General features: G+C 39.1%; 1 protein-coding gene across 3 annotated transcripts; it reads left to right on the top strand.

Moving 5' to 3' along the window:
* Window positions 1-42: 42 nt before the first annotated feature.
* Window positions 43-15,149, top strand: PTGR2 (prostaglandin reductase 2). Of its 3 annotated transcripts, none has more exons than XM_079769038.1 (10): window positions 43-61; window positions 1,190-1,274; window positions 2,320-2,438; window positions 5,273-5,464; window positions 7,094-7,264; window positions 8,618-8,827; window positions 9,855-9,976; window positions 10,781-10,868; window positions 11,643-11,682; window positions 13,704-15,119. In XM_079769038.1, the coding sequence occupies exons 2-10, from the start codon at window positions 1,238-1,240 to the stop codon at window positions 13,787-13,789; spliced, it is 1,065 nt and encodes a 354-aa protein (XP_079625164.1). In that variant the 5' UTR covers window positions 43-61; window positions 1,190-1,237; the 3' UTR covers window positions 13,790-15,119. The 3 variants fall into 3 exon arrangements, with proteins under 3 accessions (XP_079625164.1, XP_079625165.1, XP_079625163.1); XM_079769039.1 differs by lacking the exon at window positions 43-61 and adding an exon at window positions 77-128 and having other exon boundaries at window positions 13,704-15,149; XM_079769037.1 differs by lacking the exon at window positions 43-61 and adding an exon at window positions 112-246 and having other exon boundaries at window positions 13,704-15,149.
* Window positions 15,150-16,373: the final 1,224 nt, after the last annotated feature.

Raw genomic sequence — 16,373 nt, forward strand, 5'->3', positions numbered from 1 at the left:
CGCGAGCTAGCCCCGGTCCGCGCCGCAAACCACGCGATATTTCCTGCGGAGCTCGGCAGCGGTGAGTGGGGAGCGAAGGCGGTCTGTGGGTCTGTCGCGGCCGCAGGGACTGGGGCACCTTCAGTTGGGTAGGGCCGTCCGGGTGCGGGAAAATCTAGGAGCCAGGGTGACCTCTTGGCTTCCTCCTGGAGCTACTGGCGTTATACCTAGGACTTAGAATAAAGAATGCTGGAGAAGCAGAAACAGGTTTGTTTAAAAAAAAAAAAAAAGAATTGTGGGGAGTAAGCAACCTCAGGATTGGACATACTTGTGTCCAAGGTGCCTCTGAGATGTTCATTTAATACATTTTTTGTTTTTCTAAAATATGTTTTTATTGATTTCAGGGAGTAAGGGAGAGAGAGAGAGAAACATTAATGATGAGAGAATCATTGACTGGCTGCCTCCTGCACACCCCAAACTGGGGATCGAGCCCGCAACCCAGGCATGTGCCCTTGGCCAGAATCGAACCTGGGACCCTTAGGTCCGCAGTCCGATGCTCTGTCCACTGAGCCAAAACAGCTAGGGCTAATACATTTTTTGAGTATCTACCATGTGCCAGGCATAGGGGTTGGACATAAATCACTGAACAACGGATACAAATCCCTGTCCTCCTGGTGCTTCCAGTCTGGGAAGTCAGCTGGAAATTCTGGGCTGTAGATGCAGATTCCTAGTCATTTCCAGATGAGTGATGGGTCGTGGGAGCCCAGGAGGAAGGCGAGGTCCCTGAGAAAGGGAAGGGTTTTGCAGGAGTCCCCACATATTGGACTTGGGCAGAGGAAGGAGGAAACAGGAGACTCAAAGGCTCACCTGGCCAGCTCTGGAGGAATATATCGTGCTGTTTTCTTTTAATCGAGCCTCAGTGGGAGGCTTAATAATGATGGTATGAAGATGAATGTGTTTGAATTATGAGGCCAAAAACATTATGCCCATTCAGACTTCAACAAACTTGTTTCTATTAAACAAAAATTCTAATTAGACTTAGTCCTTCTTCATATATTTGTTTTAGGAGGCAAACTCTGACAGGGAACTAACTATATCTTTTGTGGATCCTAAATATGATTTTTCTTCTCCCCACAAATGTGCTTTTTTGTTTTTAAATTGTTTAATATTTTCAAACTTCCTTGTGATTTAAAATGTTTTCTATCAATAGGAATTACTTTATACAGAAATCTTGTGAGATCCCTGTGCAAACAAGGTGATGATTGTACAAAGAGTGGTATTGAATTCCCGACCTGGTACGTATTTATCTGTGATGAATGAAAAGCTGTGGTCTTTGATAATTATTAATGCAAATGGAGGAACAAAAGTATCCATATGATGTCAATGTGGTAAATTGAGGTTGGAAGATGATAATAGTAGCAGAGATATTAGAAGAAATTCTTTAAACAATGTACTATTCAGTTTTTCAAGTGATATCAAGGCCATTTGTTGAAAAAATAAGGTATTTTAGAATTACTATATTTAAAAGATTATATTACAACTATGTGGCTTTTGTATTTTATTTATAGTATGTATCATTGGTTCTTAAAATTTGCTTTTCTTTTGATGTGAACAGCACTGACTTATGTCTGTGCTGATCTCTAACCTGAGTCATAGAAGCAGGTATGGAAGTAACCTGTGAGGTTTGGGCTCATGCTGCCTTGGTTTTGTTGTCTTTTCATAATCCTATATAATAAAAGGCTAATATGCAAATCAACCAAACCTCAGAACGACCGGTTGCTATGATGCGCACTGACCACCAGGGGGCAGACACTCAATGCAGGCGCTGCCCCTTGGTGGTCAGTGCGCTGCCCCTGTGGGAGCCAGAAGCTGGGCTTGCAGCTGGTGAGCGCATCGGTGGTGGCAGGAGCCTTCTCCCGCCTCAGCAGCAGCGCTAAGGACCCTGTGAGAGGGTGCAGGCCCGGCTGAGGGACACCCCTCCCCACTAGTGCACGAATGTCATGCACCGGGCCTCTAGTATTTAAAAAAGCTGTCTATGATTTTTCATTTTTGAAATCTTCCTAAATTTTAAAACAAATGAGGTGATTTACCTGTAGTCATCTCAAAAAAGAAATCTTAAAGTTGACAGCAATATACCAAAGGATCTTCTTGGAGAAAATGAAGAGCAAGTAAAACTACTTGAAGAATTTATATTGAGTTACAGAGAAATTACAAAATAATATAGATTTATTCATGCCCAAGTTAAAAGACAGTGCTCTGGACCCTAGAGTGACCTTTTAAAGAATAGTAAATAATTATATAGAAAAATGAGTTATTTTATATTTTTACCTAATATTTTAGGAAAAAATGGTAATCCAGTGGCAGAAAATTTCCGAGTAGAAGAAGTAAGTTTACCAGATCATATCAATGAAGGACAAGTACAAGTCAGAACTCTCTATCTTTCTGTGGATCCTTACATGGTAAGAATCAGGATTTTGTGACTTGGTGAAAATTATTTTTACTTTTATGTTTTTTAATGCTGCATCTGAATCTTATTAAGCAATCTTCATGGTTAATGAATATTTGAGCAATTATATTTTGATACTTGTGAATTACAGATTGCCTTTGTTTTTATTTACTAGTGTTATTAAGGAATGTTATAGGAGGAAGATTTTCATAATAGTAATACATGTTTCTTCCAAATGTCCAGACTACTTCCCAGTAGTAAGTAAAGCTTGAAGATAGTAAATTAGGATTGGAAACTCTCTCAAATTTATCCAGTTTATAAGATCTTATTTATCACTCCATCTCCAGGGACTAGCATGGTGCTTATTAAGTATTAATTAAAGGAAGGAAGGAAGGATGGAACTCACTTCTTTCCCCAGGTGGCCCTGCATGGTATGATGTGCCATGCCACTCCACTTGGGAATTATAATTAATCACTTGCCTTCACTAGACATTGTTCTATTAAAAAAAAGAACATAAACAACTTCAAATGAAAAAAGAAAAGGAATCTAATGAACATTAAATCATTGCAATTTTATATCATTCCAAAATCACAACTAATTTTAATCACCATGTGTGTACACTATTTTACATGGTTATATTTAATGTGTATATACTATTTAATTTCATATTTAAGTGACTTTATATACCTATCTTCATATGAAAAACTAGTGGAAATATCATTACATTGGCGGTTCTGTTTTTCTCTTAGCCTTGTTTGAGTCAGGTCCTTGGTCTGGCCAATATCCAACGGCTGCTGCACTTGCTTTCCAAAAATACATGGGAGGGACACAGAAGCAGAAGTGTAGCATGTACCTATAGAAGCTTCTGCTTCAGTTCCTATTTGGTCTTTTCTAACTGAACTAGACCACCCTTGATCAAGCAGTGTTTCCATCTTTTCCATCTCCTGGACCACACTGTAGGCCTCCAATTCTTGACTTCATGAGAGAGGCAAGAGTGAGCCACAGAGAAGAAGAGAGCCTTCCCTAATGTCCAGGATGTCTTTAGCATAGTCTCATGGGAGGGTGTGGTGTCACTGTGGCATTTTTTCTTTGCTGAATAAAGAGAACATCCACCTGAGGTTAGGGGTATGATGTAGTGCTTGCTCTGAAGTTTTCCCTATCATTGTTTTATTGTGGAAAATTGAACAGTTGGGGAAAGCTTATAATTGTTTTGGGAATAGGAAGTATTAGAAATTAGGAAGAGGAGTTCAGAAGGGATGGTGATAAACAACTGTATAAAAATAGTTTTGCCCGGCCGGTGTGGCTCAGTGGTTGAGTGTTGACCTGGAGGTAACAGTTCAATTCCCAGTCAGGGCACATGCCGGGGTTGTGAGCTTGATTCCCCATAGGGGGCATGCAGGAAGCAGCAGATCAATGATTCACTATAATCATTGATGTTTCTATTTCTCCTTCCCTCTTTCTCTCTCCCTCCCTCTCTGAAATCAATAAAAATAAAAAATAGTTTCATTTTTGTATGTGTTATTTCCATTGGGGAAGTGAAATTGCTAGCCAAAAGAAATGAGTACCATTATGGTCCATATGTTACTAATTTGTTTTCTATAAAAAGTAGACAGTTTCATAATATTGTCATCAACATGTAAGTATACTTAATTTGCCAAAATCCATTGAAACCACTGGCACAGTAGTTTGTATTGATTTTGTTAGTATAATGTCTGTAATGTTACTTAAATGTATTCAAGTAATTGTTTAAAATTTTTAACAGCTTTATCCTATCTAATAAAGAGGGAATATGCTAATTGACCATTAAAGCCTCACAAAGATGGTGGCGCTCACAGCCAATAAGGAGGGAATATGCTAATTGACTGCCACGCCCTCAAAGATGGTGGCACCCATAGCCATAAGATGGTGGTGCCAGTCCCCTCAGTCCCACTGGGGCAGCAGGCATGTGGCATGGCCAGGCCCTCCCCCAGGCGGGTCCTACCACTCCACGTGCCTGCCTCCAGAGTCCCCCTATCCCCTCAGCCCCCCAGCTGCACAGGGCCAGCCCGAGGCACAGGCAAGTTTCGGATGGCATCTTTCCAGCCACCCAGGGCCGGCCCAAGGTGCAGGCAAGCCTCAGATGTTGGCTTCCCAGCCGCCCAAGGCCAGCCCAAGGTGCAGGCAAGCCTCGGATGGCAGATGCCCAGCCGACGCCCAAGGCACAGGCAAGCCTCGGACTTTGGCTGCCCAGCCACCCAGGGCCGGCCCAAGGTGCAGGCAAGCCTTAGATGGTGGCTGCCCAGCTGACCAGGGCTGCCCAAGGCTCAGGTAACCAGGGCCGGCTGAGGCTTGCACTGCCATCAGTGGCAGCAGCAGAGGTGTGATGGGAGCATTGCCTTCCCCTAATTGCTGGGTCCCCTCCCACCCCTGAGGTCTCTTGGTCTGTGAGAGGGGCAGACCAGGCTGAGGGACTCCCCTCCAGTGCATGAATTTTCATGCACCAGGCCTCTAGTTGAAATATAATACACGTATCATACAATTCACACATTTAAATGTACAATTCATGGTTTTTAGTCTATTCACAAAATTATGGAACTATTATCACTTTAGAATATACTTAAATTTCTATTATCACTTTAGAATATACTTAAATTTCTTTTGAATTGCACTTCTTGTTAGAGGATACAATTTTTTTTTCAGAATAAAAAACTGAAAGGAAGATAGAAATTAAGATAAATTTTATTTGTTTGATTAACGCTTTACTTAACATTACTTATTATATACCTTTCCTTTAGTCACTAGATAAATTAGTAAACTGGCTCAGTATTATTAGACAGAATTATGCTAATCAGTGTTTTCTTTTTTAGCGCTGTAAAATGAATGAAGACTCTGGGTCTGATTATTTAGCACCTTGGCAGTTGTCTCAAGTGGTTGACGGAGGAGGTATTGGGATTATAGAAGAAAGCAAACACACAAATTTTACTAAAGGCGATTTTGTGACTTCGTTCTACTGGCCCTGGCAAACCAAGGTTATTCTGGATGGAAATAGCCTAGAAAAGGTGATGTATAATATAAAAGTATTTTTCGCCACTGTAATTCTTATTTTGTACCTTTGGTCTTCAGTTGTTTGATATGGGGGTGGGGAGGTGGGGAGCATACATTTTCTTTTAGATCTTTGCAAAAATGTAGAAAGCCTTTGTTCCTTTTCCACTATTGGCTGTAACTATATATGACAGTTCTTAGATTACCAGTGAGTGGTGGTGTTTTCCACATTTAATTTATTTCTCAAATTTTACAGATATAAAATAAAACCTGAACTATACTTAAGCATCAAAAAATATTTTATACTAAGAACCAGAGGCCCCTTGTAGTCGTATGCTTTAAAGTTTCCTGAGAAATTTACACTTAAGGAATTCCTTTGGTTTGGGCTTGAAATTCCATCTTGTGTCAGAAATCTTGAGTTTGGTTTCTGTTAGGTTGAACCATGTGAAATTACCAATGTTTTCCTGTTTTGACCTGCAAAAACTGGCAGCTTCATGTACAGGGTGAGGCAAGAGTAGGTTTATAGTTATGAGTATGGAAAATAGTACAGTAATTAAAAAATAATAATACAAGAATAAACTCTGTGTTTCGCATACTCACAACTGTAAACCTACCTTTGTCACCCGTGTATAGTCACATTAAGGGTTAGGTATTCAACATATGAATTTTAGGAATGTCGATGTAAGAAATGTCCAAACCAGTAGAAAAAATTTTTTAAATATATATTTTTATTGATTTAGAGAGGAAGGGAGAAAGAGAGAGAGAGAGAAAAACATCAATGATGAGAGAGAATCATTGATCAGTTGCACGCCCCACACTAGGGATCGAGCCTGCGACCCAGCATGTGCCTTGACCGGGAATCGAACCATGACCTCCTGGTTCATAGGTCGATGCTCAACCACTGAGCCACACCAACCAGGCTCAAATAAATTCTTATAAAAAATTTTCTATTCCCAGCCATGTGGCTCAGTGGTTGAGCATTGACCTATGAACCAGGAAGTCAAGATCCGATTCCTGGTCAGGGCACATGCCCAGATTGCAGATCTCCAGTGTGGGATGTGCAGGAGGCAGCTGATCAGGATTCTCTCTCATCGTTGATGTTTCTCTCGCTTCCTCTCCCTTCCTCTCTAAAATCAATAAAAATATATTTTAAAAACTTTATTTGAGCCAAACTGATGACAATTGCTGGGAAGCAAAACCTCAGACATTCTGGAGAATAAGTTTTACATTTTCTTTTATACATTTTGAAATTAAGAAGAGAACATAAGGAAGATTACGTGAAGGAGGGAGAAAGCAAGGCAGCAATTGGATTACAGGATAGTTAACAAGAATGATAACCTAAGATAGACAAGAATAATGGACGGCTTGCTTAAGGCAAACATAAACCTTTTACTGAAGAAGTTATATGCCTGGGGAGTGACTACCCACCAAGACCTGCCCTGTTAGGAATTTATGATCAGATCACCCTGTGAGGTTACTTTCTGTAGAACCCTTTTTTTGTCCACAGGAAGACACAATTCAGCCTATAACAGGTTGTTTCTACCTTGTTGACTTAAAACTAGAATTCCTAGTTTTCTTTTTAGAAGATATATATTTAGACTAAATAAATAAATAAATACAAATAAAAGATATATATTTCATTTTAGGTAGACCCGCAACTCGTGAATGGACATCTTTCATATTTTCTTGGAGCTATTGGTATGCCTGGTTTAACTTCCTTGATTGGGATACAGGAAAAAGGTCATATAACTCCTGGATCTAATCAGACAATGGTTGTTAGTGGGGCTGCTGGTGCTTGTGGATCCTTGGCTGGGCAGGTAATAATTTCTGAGAATTACTTGATTTTCTAAAATTGTCATAATTTAATCTCTAGGTACATATATATAATTTAAAATATAAAATTGAACAAATTTATGATTATTTTGCACATTTCTGTTAGAAATGATGTTATTACCTGCTTAGACTGTCTTTATAATAATATGAAAAATGTTGTAGATTTTTGTATCTTGTTCTCTGTTAACCAAAAATAGACATGGGAAATGCTAGAATGATCCAAGGAAGAAAATCAGAGTACCTATTTGGAATTCATGAACTAAAAATAAAAAACAAACTTGCCCTAGCCAGTTTGGCTCAGTGGTTAGAATGTCAGCCTGCGGACTGAAGGTTTGTGGGTTCTATTCCAGTTAAGGGCATATACCTCAGTTGCATACTCAATCCCTGGCCAGTGCAGGAGGCAACCAATCGATGTATCTCTCGTACATTGATGTTTCTGTCTCTATCTCTCCCTCTCCCTTTCTCTCTCTCTAAAATCAATGGAAAAAATATCCTTGGGTGAGGATTAACAAAAAACCCCACAAAAACTAATATTGTAAAAAAAAAAAAAAAAGTCTTCAAATACAGTAAATATTATGATAGAATTTTATAAAATGCATTGTTTTTATGAATAGTAGCCTTTATAGTATGAAACCTCTGAAATAAAATATTTTATCTTAGTAGTGATTTTACTCACAGGCCTAAAAAGTATTTTAAAACTTTAAAAATTTTTTTATTTATTGGAGTGACATTAATAACATTATATAAATTTCAGGTGTACAACTTTATTATATGACATCTGTGTACTCTATTGTGTGCTCACCACCTGCTCCTTCTGTCACCATATATTTGACCTCCTTTACCCTCCTTGCCCTCCCCTTACCTTCTTTTCTTCTAGTAACCACCATTCTGTTGTCTGTGTCTATGAATTTTTTGCTTTATATCCCACATGAGTGTGATATATCCCACATGAGTGAAAACACATTCTTCACTTCTCTATCTGACTTATCTCACTTAGCATAATACTATATGCTCAAGATCCATCCCACTGAAAAATATTACATTGCAAGTTAGTGATGTTTGGGGTCTGACTATTCTTTTTATGAAATTAGCTTTAAATTCTGAAATTTTAACATTCAAACTAAGTCTAATTTTATTCAATCTTAATGTTTTTAAGAATGACATTATATTTGTTTTCTGTTCTTTTGATTTCAAATTACTTTTAGCTGAAAGCCCTGTAATCTAACCTAAGTTGTGGTGAACACTCTCATATACTTGTAATATCTTATACGCTTTCACATTCTAAAATGTAAACGTGACATAGAAAGTTGTTTAATTTTCAAAAATTTCCCCCCTAGATTGGTCACTTGATGGGCTGTTCCAGAGTGGTGGGAATTTGTGGAACACAGGAGAAGTGCCTCCTTTTGACCTCAGAACTGGGCTTTGATGCTGCAATTAATTATAAAAAAGACAATGTAGCAGAACAGCTCCGGAAACTATGCCCAGCTGGTGTGGATGTTTACTTTGACAATGTTGGCGGTGACATAAGTAATACAGTGATAAGTCAGGTAGTTTGCTGATTTGTTTCTTATAAATTTGAATGCTATATTTTATTTGATGTGATATATTTTTACCTGATATTAAGAGATAGAAAAAAACTTTGTAAGATTATAGGGCTTATTGAGAAAAGGAAACTAATGCTGATCAGTACTGTAATTGATACAGAAGAGCTTGCTGATATATCTACTTCCATTTACTTACAGATTTGCACTATGAACATCAGTTTCAGTTCTTTGCTAGCATTATTATATTTTCACCTGTAATTAATTTTTGTGAAAAGTACCGTTGTATTGTTCAAATGGTGAAGTTCTGACTCTTAACTCACCACGAACCAACTCAGCCATGGCCCCTGACTTTGGGTAGGGAATAGGTTTTCATAGATTGTAGTATTTACCTATTTTTATTGACAATGTTATAAAATATGAACATCAGCTATTAACACTGCATTGTCCTTTACTATAGGTAAAATTATTTGCAATTGAGGTTAAATTATTTAAATACAAAGAAATATTCTGCTACTACTACTACTACTACTACTACTACTAAAAGTAGCAACAACAACAGCAACAATTAATGTAATTCTTTTGCTGATTTCCAAATTCTCATTTACCTCTAATTCCTTGGGAGTGGACTTATTTTCTAGTCAATTAAAACTCTTAAGTACATATACTGGGTAAATCTTTAAAATGAAATCTATTAATTGGCACTAAAGGATTAAATTCAATGGTCAAAGAGGCTTTCTTTGAGACAGCCATAAAGTCAGATATGGGAAAGGCATATATCTAAGGCAGTGGTCGGCAAACCGCGGCTCGCGAGCCACATGCGGCTCTTTGGCCCCTTGAATGTGGCTCTTCCACAAAATACCACGGCCTGGGCGAGTCTATTTTGAAGAAGTGGTGTTAGAAGAAGTTTAAGTTTAAAAAATTGGGCTCTCAAAAGAAATTTCAATCGTTGTACTGTTGATATTTGGCTCTGTTGACTAATGAGTTTGCCGACCACTGTCTTAGGGTATAATCACCTATTTTATCTGAACAGATGAATAAGAACAGTCACATCATCCTGTGTGGTCAAATTTCTCAGTACAACAAAGATGTGCCTTATCCTCCTCCACTACCTCCTGCTGTAGAGGCAATCCAGAAAGAAAGAAACATTGCAAGGTGTGTTCTACCTCTTCCTGTTTTTATCAAATTCAAGGGGTTTAAAGATCATAGGTGTATATGAAATGTATTGTTCTCCACGTATAATTTTTTCTTATTAAATAAAACTTGCAAATATGTATTTTAAGCTGATTCAGTATTTAGGGTTTGGTTAACCAGCTCTTTGGCAGAAAACTTTTAAAAAATTGCATCTGTTCTATAAATCTTTTGCAAGTAACAGAACCTCAATCACATTGGCTTAAGTACAGAGGAAATTTATTGGCTCATGTATTGAGAAGTGCAGTATTAGTATAGTCCTGGCTGAGATCCGGCTGGATAAAGCGTTTGTATAGTGGCATCACGACTCCGTTTTTCTCCACCTCTGGGCTGTGCTCCCTCCCAGGCTCTCCTCTTGCAGCAGCAAGAGGATGGCTCTTACCTCTAGTCTTACATTTTACCAGGTTAGCAATCCAAGCAGAAAGAGAACAGCTTTCTCCTCGAAGTTTTCTCAGGTCCCAAAGCTGATACTCTATGGCTTACACTGGCCTGGCTTTGGTCACAGAGGGTGGGGAAAGGATGTTACCCACTAAGTAAAATCACAGAGCTATTACCAAACTGGGTCGTAAATGCTGGGCAGCCAAAACAATGGAACTCCACTGCACTTATCCCTATCTCTACACCTAAACCTATATCTGGCCAGATTCTGTGATTAAGTCCTAATGATTGAATGATTAACAGATAATAAGAGTTCTGGAATGATTTTATTTTGGACTCTTTTATTCCCCTACTGGTCTCTGATCATTATTCTTTTCTTTCCCAATACAGAGAAAGATTTCTGGTGTTAAATTATAAGGACAAATTTGAGTCTGGTCTTCTACAGCTGAGTCAATGGTTTAAAGAAGGAAAGCTAAAGGTAGAACTTGCTTCTATTCTTTATCAATGGCATTCTTACTGCTATTTGACATGCTTTTGAGTTTATTATAGCAATGTACTAGTTTCACAATAAAAATTCCTACAAAAGGGAAGTGTACTGAATATTATAAATTAACTTGACCTCCCAGGTGATATAACCTCCTGGTTGAGAAGCCCTCTCTTATTATACCCTTCACGTGAAATTTTATTAACCTTACACTTTTCTTAGATTATATTGTAAGATCAATAGATTTTCCTTCCTAAATTTTAATATTCATTAATTTAACAAATATTAATATGGAATGCTACCATGTGTTAGAAGCTGTGCTTTCTAAAAAATCTTATAAGCACCTCCTAGTACCCCCACCTCTCCACTACCATATTTCTCTCCTGCCCTCCCAGGACATTCTGATATATCTCGTTTTTGCTTTAAAATCAGAAGTTATTAATCTGGGGTCCAGAGACCATGACCTAGCATGTTCTTAAAACCTGCAAATGATAGGCAAAGTTTATGTGTGTTTGCTTATGTACTTTTGGAAAAGAGGGTATATAGCTTGTGCTGTTACCAGTGGAAGATTAGACAGTGGGAAAATAGAATTTTATTTAAAAAAATTAATTGATAGGAAATCTTTTTGGGTTACCTACATGAGATTAAGAATATCTATTTTTAGATAGAAAGTGCTAAATAGTATTGCTGTCTTTTGCAAACATGAAAACTATTAAGTAGAAACATTGAAGTCTAAAGAATACTAAGTATAGCTATTTTGATTTACAGATTAAAGAAACTATGACAAATGGATTAGAAAACATGGGAGGTAAGATGAATGTAGATTTATTATATACTAGAGGCCCGGTGCATGAAATTCGTGCACTTGGGGGGGGGTCCCTCAGCCCAGCCTACACCCTCTCCAATCTGGGACCCCACGAGGAATGTCCGACTGCCGGTTTAGGCCCGATCCCTGTGGACATCCCTCTCACAATCCAGGACTGCTGGCTCCCAACCGCTCACCTGCCTCCTAGCCTGATCACCCCCTAACTGCTCCCCTGCCAGCCTGATTGCCCCCAACTGACCTCCCCTGACGGCTCGGTCGCCCCCAACTGCCCTCCCCTGCCAGCCCGGTTGCCCCTAACTGACCTCCCCTGCAGGCCTGGTCGCCCCCAACTGCCCTCCCCTGCTGGCCTGATCACCCACAACTACCCTCCCCTGCCAGCCATCTTGTGGCAGCCATCTTTGACCACATGGGGGCGGCCATCTTGTGCGAGGGCGTGTGGGTCAATTTGCATATTGCCTCTTTATTATATAGGATATGTGCTCAGCACAAATAATACCTTTTTTCTTTTGCTTCTACTTCTCTGGGGTCTTTTTCTTTTAAAATATATTTTTATTGATTTCAGAGAGGAAGGGAGAGGGAAAGAGATGAAAACATCAATGATGAGAGAGAATCATTGATCAGCTACCTCCTGCACTGGGGATTGAGCCCACAACCCGGGCATATGCCCTGACCAGAATCGAATTATGACCTCCTCGTTCATAGGTCAATGCTCAACCCACTGCTGGCTCTTTTGTTTGTTTTAAATAAAAAGGATTAGCTCGGCCGGTGTGGCTCAGTGGTTGAGTGTTGACCTATGAACAGGGAGATCACAGGTTGTGGGCTCAAATCCCAGTAGGGAAATCAATAAAAACATATTTTTAAAAAATAGAAGGGATTAATCAATTTTTTTTCTTTCTCAGAAAAAAATTTAATGTATTTGGTTACTAAGTTTACCAAACAGAAATATAATTTCACTTATTTTTCTGGCATAATGTGTATTTCACTTAGTAAAACTTTATGATTAGATTTCTGATATTTTAACTGTTATATAAAAACTAGAGCCCCGGTGCACAAAATTCGTGCACTTGGGGTGGGGGGTGCCTCAGCCCGGCCTGCACCCTCTTGCAGTCCAGGAGCCCTCGGGTGATGTCCAACTGATGGCTTAGGCTTGCTCCCCGCCATCAGTCGGACATTCCTTAGCGTGGCTGCGGAGGCAGGAGAGGCTCCTGCCACCACCGCTGTGCTCACCAGTCATAAGCCCGGCTTCTGGCTGAGCGGCGCTCCCCTGTGGGAGTGCACTGACCACAAGGGGGCAGCTCCTGCGTTGAGTGTCTGCCCCTTGGTGGTCGTCAGTGCGCGTTATAGCGACCGGTCATTCCGCCATTTGGTTGATTTGCCTTTTATTATATAGGAATGGATTTGTTTTTTCTTGTTTTTTTTTGTTTTTTTTTAAATTTTATTTTATTGTTTAAAGTGGAATGGATTTGTTTTGCTGATATTTTACTTTCAAACTTATTTGCCTCTAGTTTTCAGACTGTAAGCCATGAGTGTCGATATAGACAACCAATTAAACATTTCTAGTTTGGGTAAAAATTTTTTAAAAATATATTTTCATTGATTTCAGAGAGAAAGGGAGAGGGAGAGATAGAAACATCAATGATGAGAGAGTATCCATTGACTGGCTGCCTCCTGCACGCCCCACATTGGGGATGGAGCTCGAAACCCAGGCATGTGCCCTGACCAGGAACTGAGCCGTGACCTCCTGATTCATAGGTCTACACTCAACCACTGAACCACGCCAGCCTGGCGGGTAAAAACAGTTTTTTAGATGCTAATTGGGTTAGTTTACTCTGTAACTTTGCCAGTGTATATGTGATGTTTCTTTTCATGACAGTTTTCTTCTATACTTAATATTAAAATCATTGAAGTAATTTTTTTAATTAATTGTGTTTGACCTACCAATAGATATGTATGATAGTGACATTTATGTTGTGAAATAACTTCGTTTTGTTTTTTCTTTCTAGCTGCATTCCAGTCCATGATGACAGGAGGTAATATTGGAAAGCAGATAGTTTGCATTTCAGAAGAAACCTCTTTGCAGTCTCTATAAACACCTTCATCAAGGAAATACAGATTTCTTTCCATTTTGCACAAAGACTTTCATGACACATTAAAAAAAAACAAAAACCTTAGAGTGCAGATAGCTTTTGGTTTAAATGTAATAATAGGTGATTATTTTCTTAGTTGCAAAATAATTCTTTCTATATCTTCCATATTATATATGTACTCTACATCCAACGTATTATTTACAACAATAGATTGAAGTCAAAATGATCTATTTTTCTTTCTTTTCCTAAAACTATTACATATGATATTTTTATCAGATATACTGAAACCACTGGAGATTTGATACAACTATTAATGGATCATACAAAACAGCTTTTCAAAATTAATAACTTTTATTGAAAATGTAATGGTTGAGAAGGCATTTAGTAAATATTTGTAGAACTGGAAATGTTTTACATAATTCTTGAACTGAAACTTGTCATAAGAAGAAAATTGAGATGGCCTTTCTATATTGTACATAAAAAAGGGACTTAATGGCAGGGTGTTTGTCTGGAGTTTGGGGAATTCAGAGCTCTGTGTTGGGACTAGTATGAGAAGATAAGTAGAGGTTCATTAGGTTGATGGAGAGACTGCATTTGCTACAGAAGATGATCTATTTGTGTGATGCCAAATTTACTGTATAGTCTAATAACTCAAATATTTATTGATAAAAGCATATGTTTATTTTAGGTTAGCAAGCACATACTGTCAAATAGTTGTCAAGATTTCCAGGGCAAATAGATAAACATCACTTGGAGTTTTAGGTGATTAAAAAGATTGAGACAGCCTGGCTGGTGTGGCTCAGTGGTTGAGCATCGACCCCAGACCCAAGAGGTCACTGGTTTGATTCCTGGTTAGGGCACATGCCTGGTTTGCAGGCATCATTCCAAATAGGGGGTATGTAGGAGGCAGCCAATCGATGATTCTCTCTCACCATTGATGTTTCTGTCTCTTCCTCTCCTTCCTCTCTCTCTAAAAATCAATAAAAATATATTTTTAAGCCCTAACTGGTTTGGCTCAGTGGATAGAGCATCGGCCTGTGGACTCAGGAGTCCCAGATTCGATTCCGGTCAGGGGCATGTACTGTGGTTGCGGGCACATACCCGGTGGGGAGTGTGCAGGAGGCGGCTGATCGATGTTTCTCTCTCATCGATGTTTCTGGCTCTCTATCCCTCTCCCTTCCTCTCTGTGGAAAATCAATAAAATATATTTAAAAATATATGTATATTTTTAAAAGGATTGAAACAAAGACAGCTTCAGAAAATGTTAGCACTGAATGGGCAAATTAACAAATGATTGTAAACATGAATGTTCAAGACCTACAAACGTAACTCTAAATTAGAGTTTGCCGGGGTCAGGGGAGGTGGGGGAGAGTATAGGGGGGATAAATGGTGATGGAAGGAGACCTGACTTGGAGTGGTGAATGCGCAGTACAGTGTTACAGGTGATGTGTTGTGAAACTATGCATCTGAAACCTGTAAATTTTGTTAACCAGTGTCACCCCAATAAATACAATTAAAAAAAAAACACAGTAAAATTGAGGGTAGTTTTCTCTGAGTGTCCTGCTGGTTTATGGTCACCTGTTTATACACTGCATATACTTTTTAAAAACACTATCTTATTGTTAAAAGTATTACAGATATCCCCCTTTCCCCGGCCCCATTGACACCCTCCACCCTACACCCCCCTCCTGCAGTATACTTTTGTTGGCAACATTTATAGAAAGTAGATTCAAATTGTGTTAATAATCAGTCATTCCAGTTGTCTTTAGTGGCCTTCTTTCTTGTTTTATATAATTTTCCTGGGCCATTTAATCTCTGTATGATAACTCCCAAATCTACATCTCTATTTTTGATCTCTTTCTTACTTGAGCTTGGGACCTTTACCTCCAAGTAAATATCCCCTTGGGATAAACGCACTTTAAAGAGGAATAATCTTCCCCTGAACTGTGTTTCTCTTTTGTTTTGCAAATCACCATAGTTTATTCAAACTACTATAGTAGTATATTCAAACTACTATAGTAGTATATTCAAACTACTACTCTCTCACCCATATATATGCCTGTCTTCAAGGCTTACCTGTAATTTTAAGTGCCTTTCTCAGAGAACTCCTTTAATTCCCGCTGTTGAGTTCTTCATGGTCCGGCAAGCAGCACTATCAAAAAATTAGTAATTTCAAGAAGTCAGCAAACTCATAAAGCTCTAACAAGTGGTGGCATCCAGCCTGGAACGCAAGTGGTCAGGACACCTGAGAGCTCTTTACATCCAAATATGTGGAATCCAGACGCTAGGGAATTCATATTCCAAAAGTTCTATCTACACTCGAGTCTCAATTCTCACCCTGCTCGGTATACAGTGCAGAACTAGGTTCTGCAAGTTCCCTTCCCGGGGAAGTGAAGCTTCCCGATCCTCCTCACTGAGAACTCTGATACAAGTCTCGGCAGTGATCGTTCTCGCTCGCCTCCATTGCAGCTAGTACAGGTCTCAGCTGACAGGTACAACGACCCCATCCGCCGCTGCGGGGAAGCAGTGACGTCACGGCTAGATGAACCGACCCCGTTTTTTCGGGCTTTGCAGACCTCGGAGCCC

The sequence above is a fragment of the Cnephaeus nilssonii genome, assembly GCF_951640355.1.
Source record: "Cnephaeus nilssonii genome assembly, chromosome: 4".
Taxonomy (NCBI): Eukaryota; Metazoa; Chordata; class Mammalia; order Chiroptera; family Vespertilionidae; genus Cnephaeus; species Cnephaeus nilssonii.

Excerpts from the sequence above, each read along its gene's own strand:
- PTGR2 (XM_079769038.1), top strand. The coding sequence starts at position 1,238 with ATGATTGTACAAAGAGTGGTATTGAATTCCCGACCTG. Across the intron at positions 1,275-2,319 it reads GGTATTGAATTCCCGACCTG|GAAAAAATGGTAATCCAGTG; the intron begins GTACGTATTTAT and ends CTAATATTTTAG. Across the intron at positions 2,439-5,272 it reads TTTCTGTGGATCCTTACATG|CGCTGTAAAATGAATGAAGA; the intron begins GTAAGAATCAGG and ends TTTCTTTTTTAG.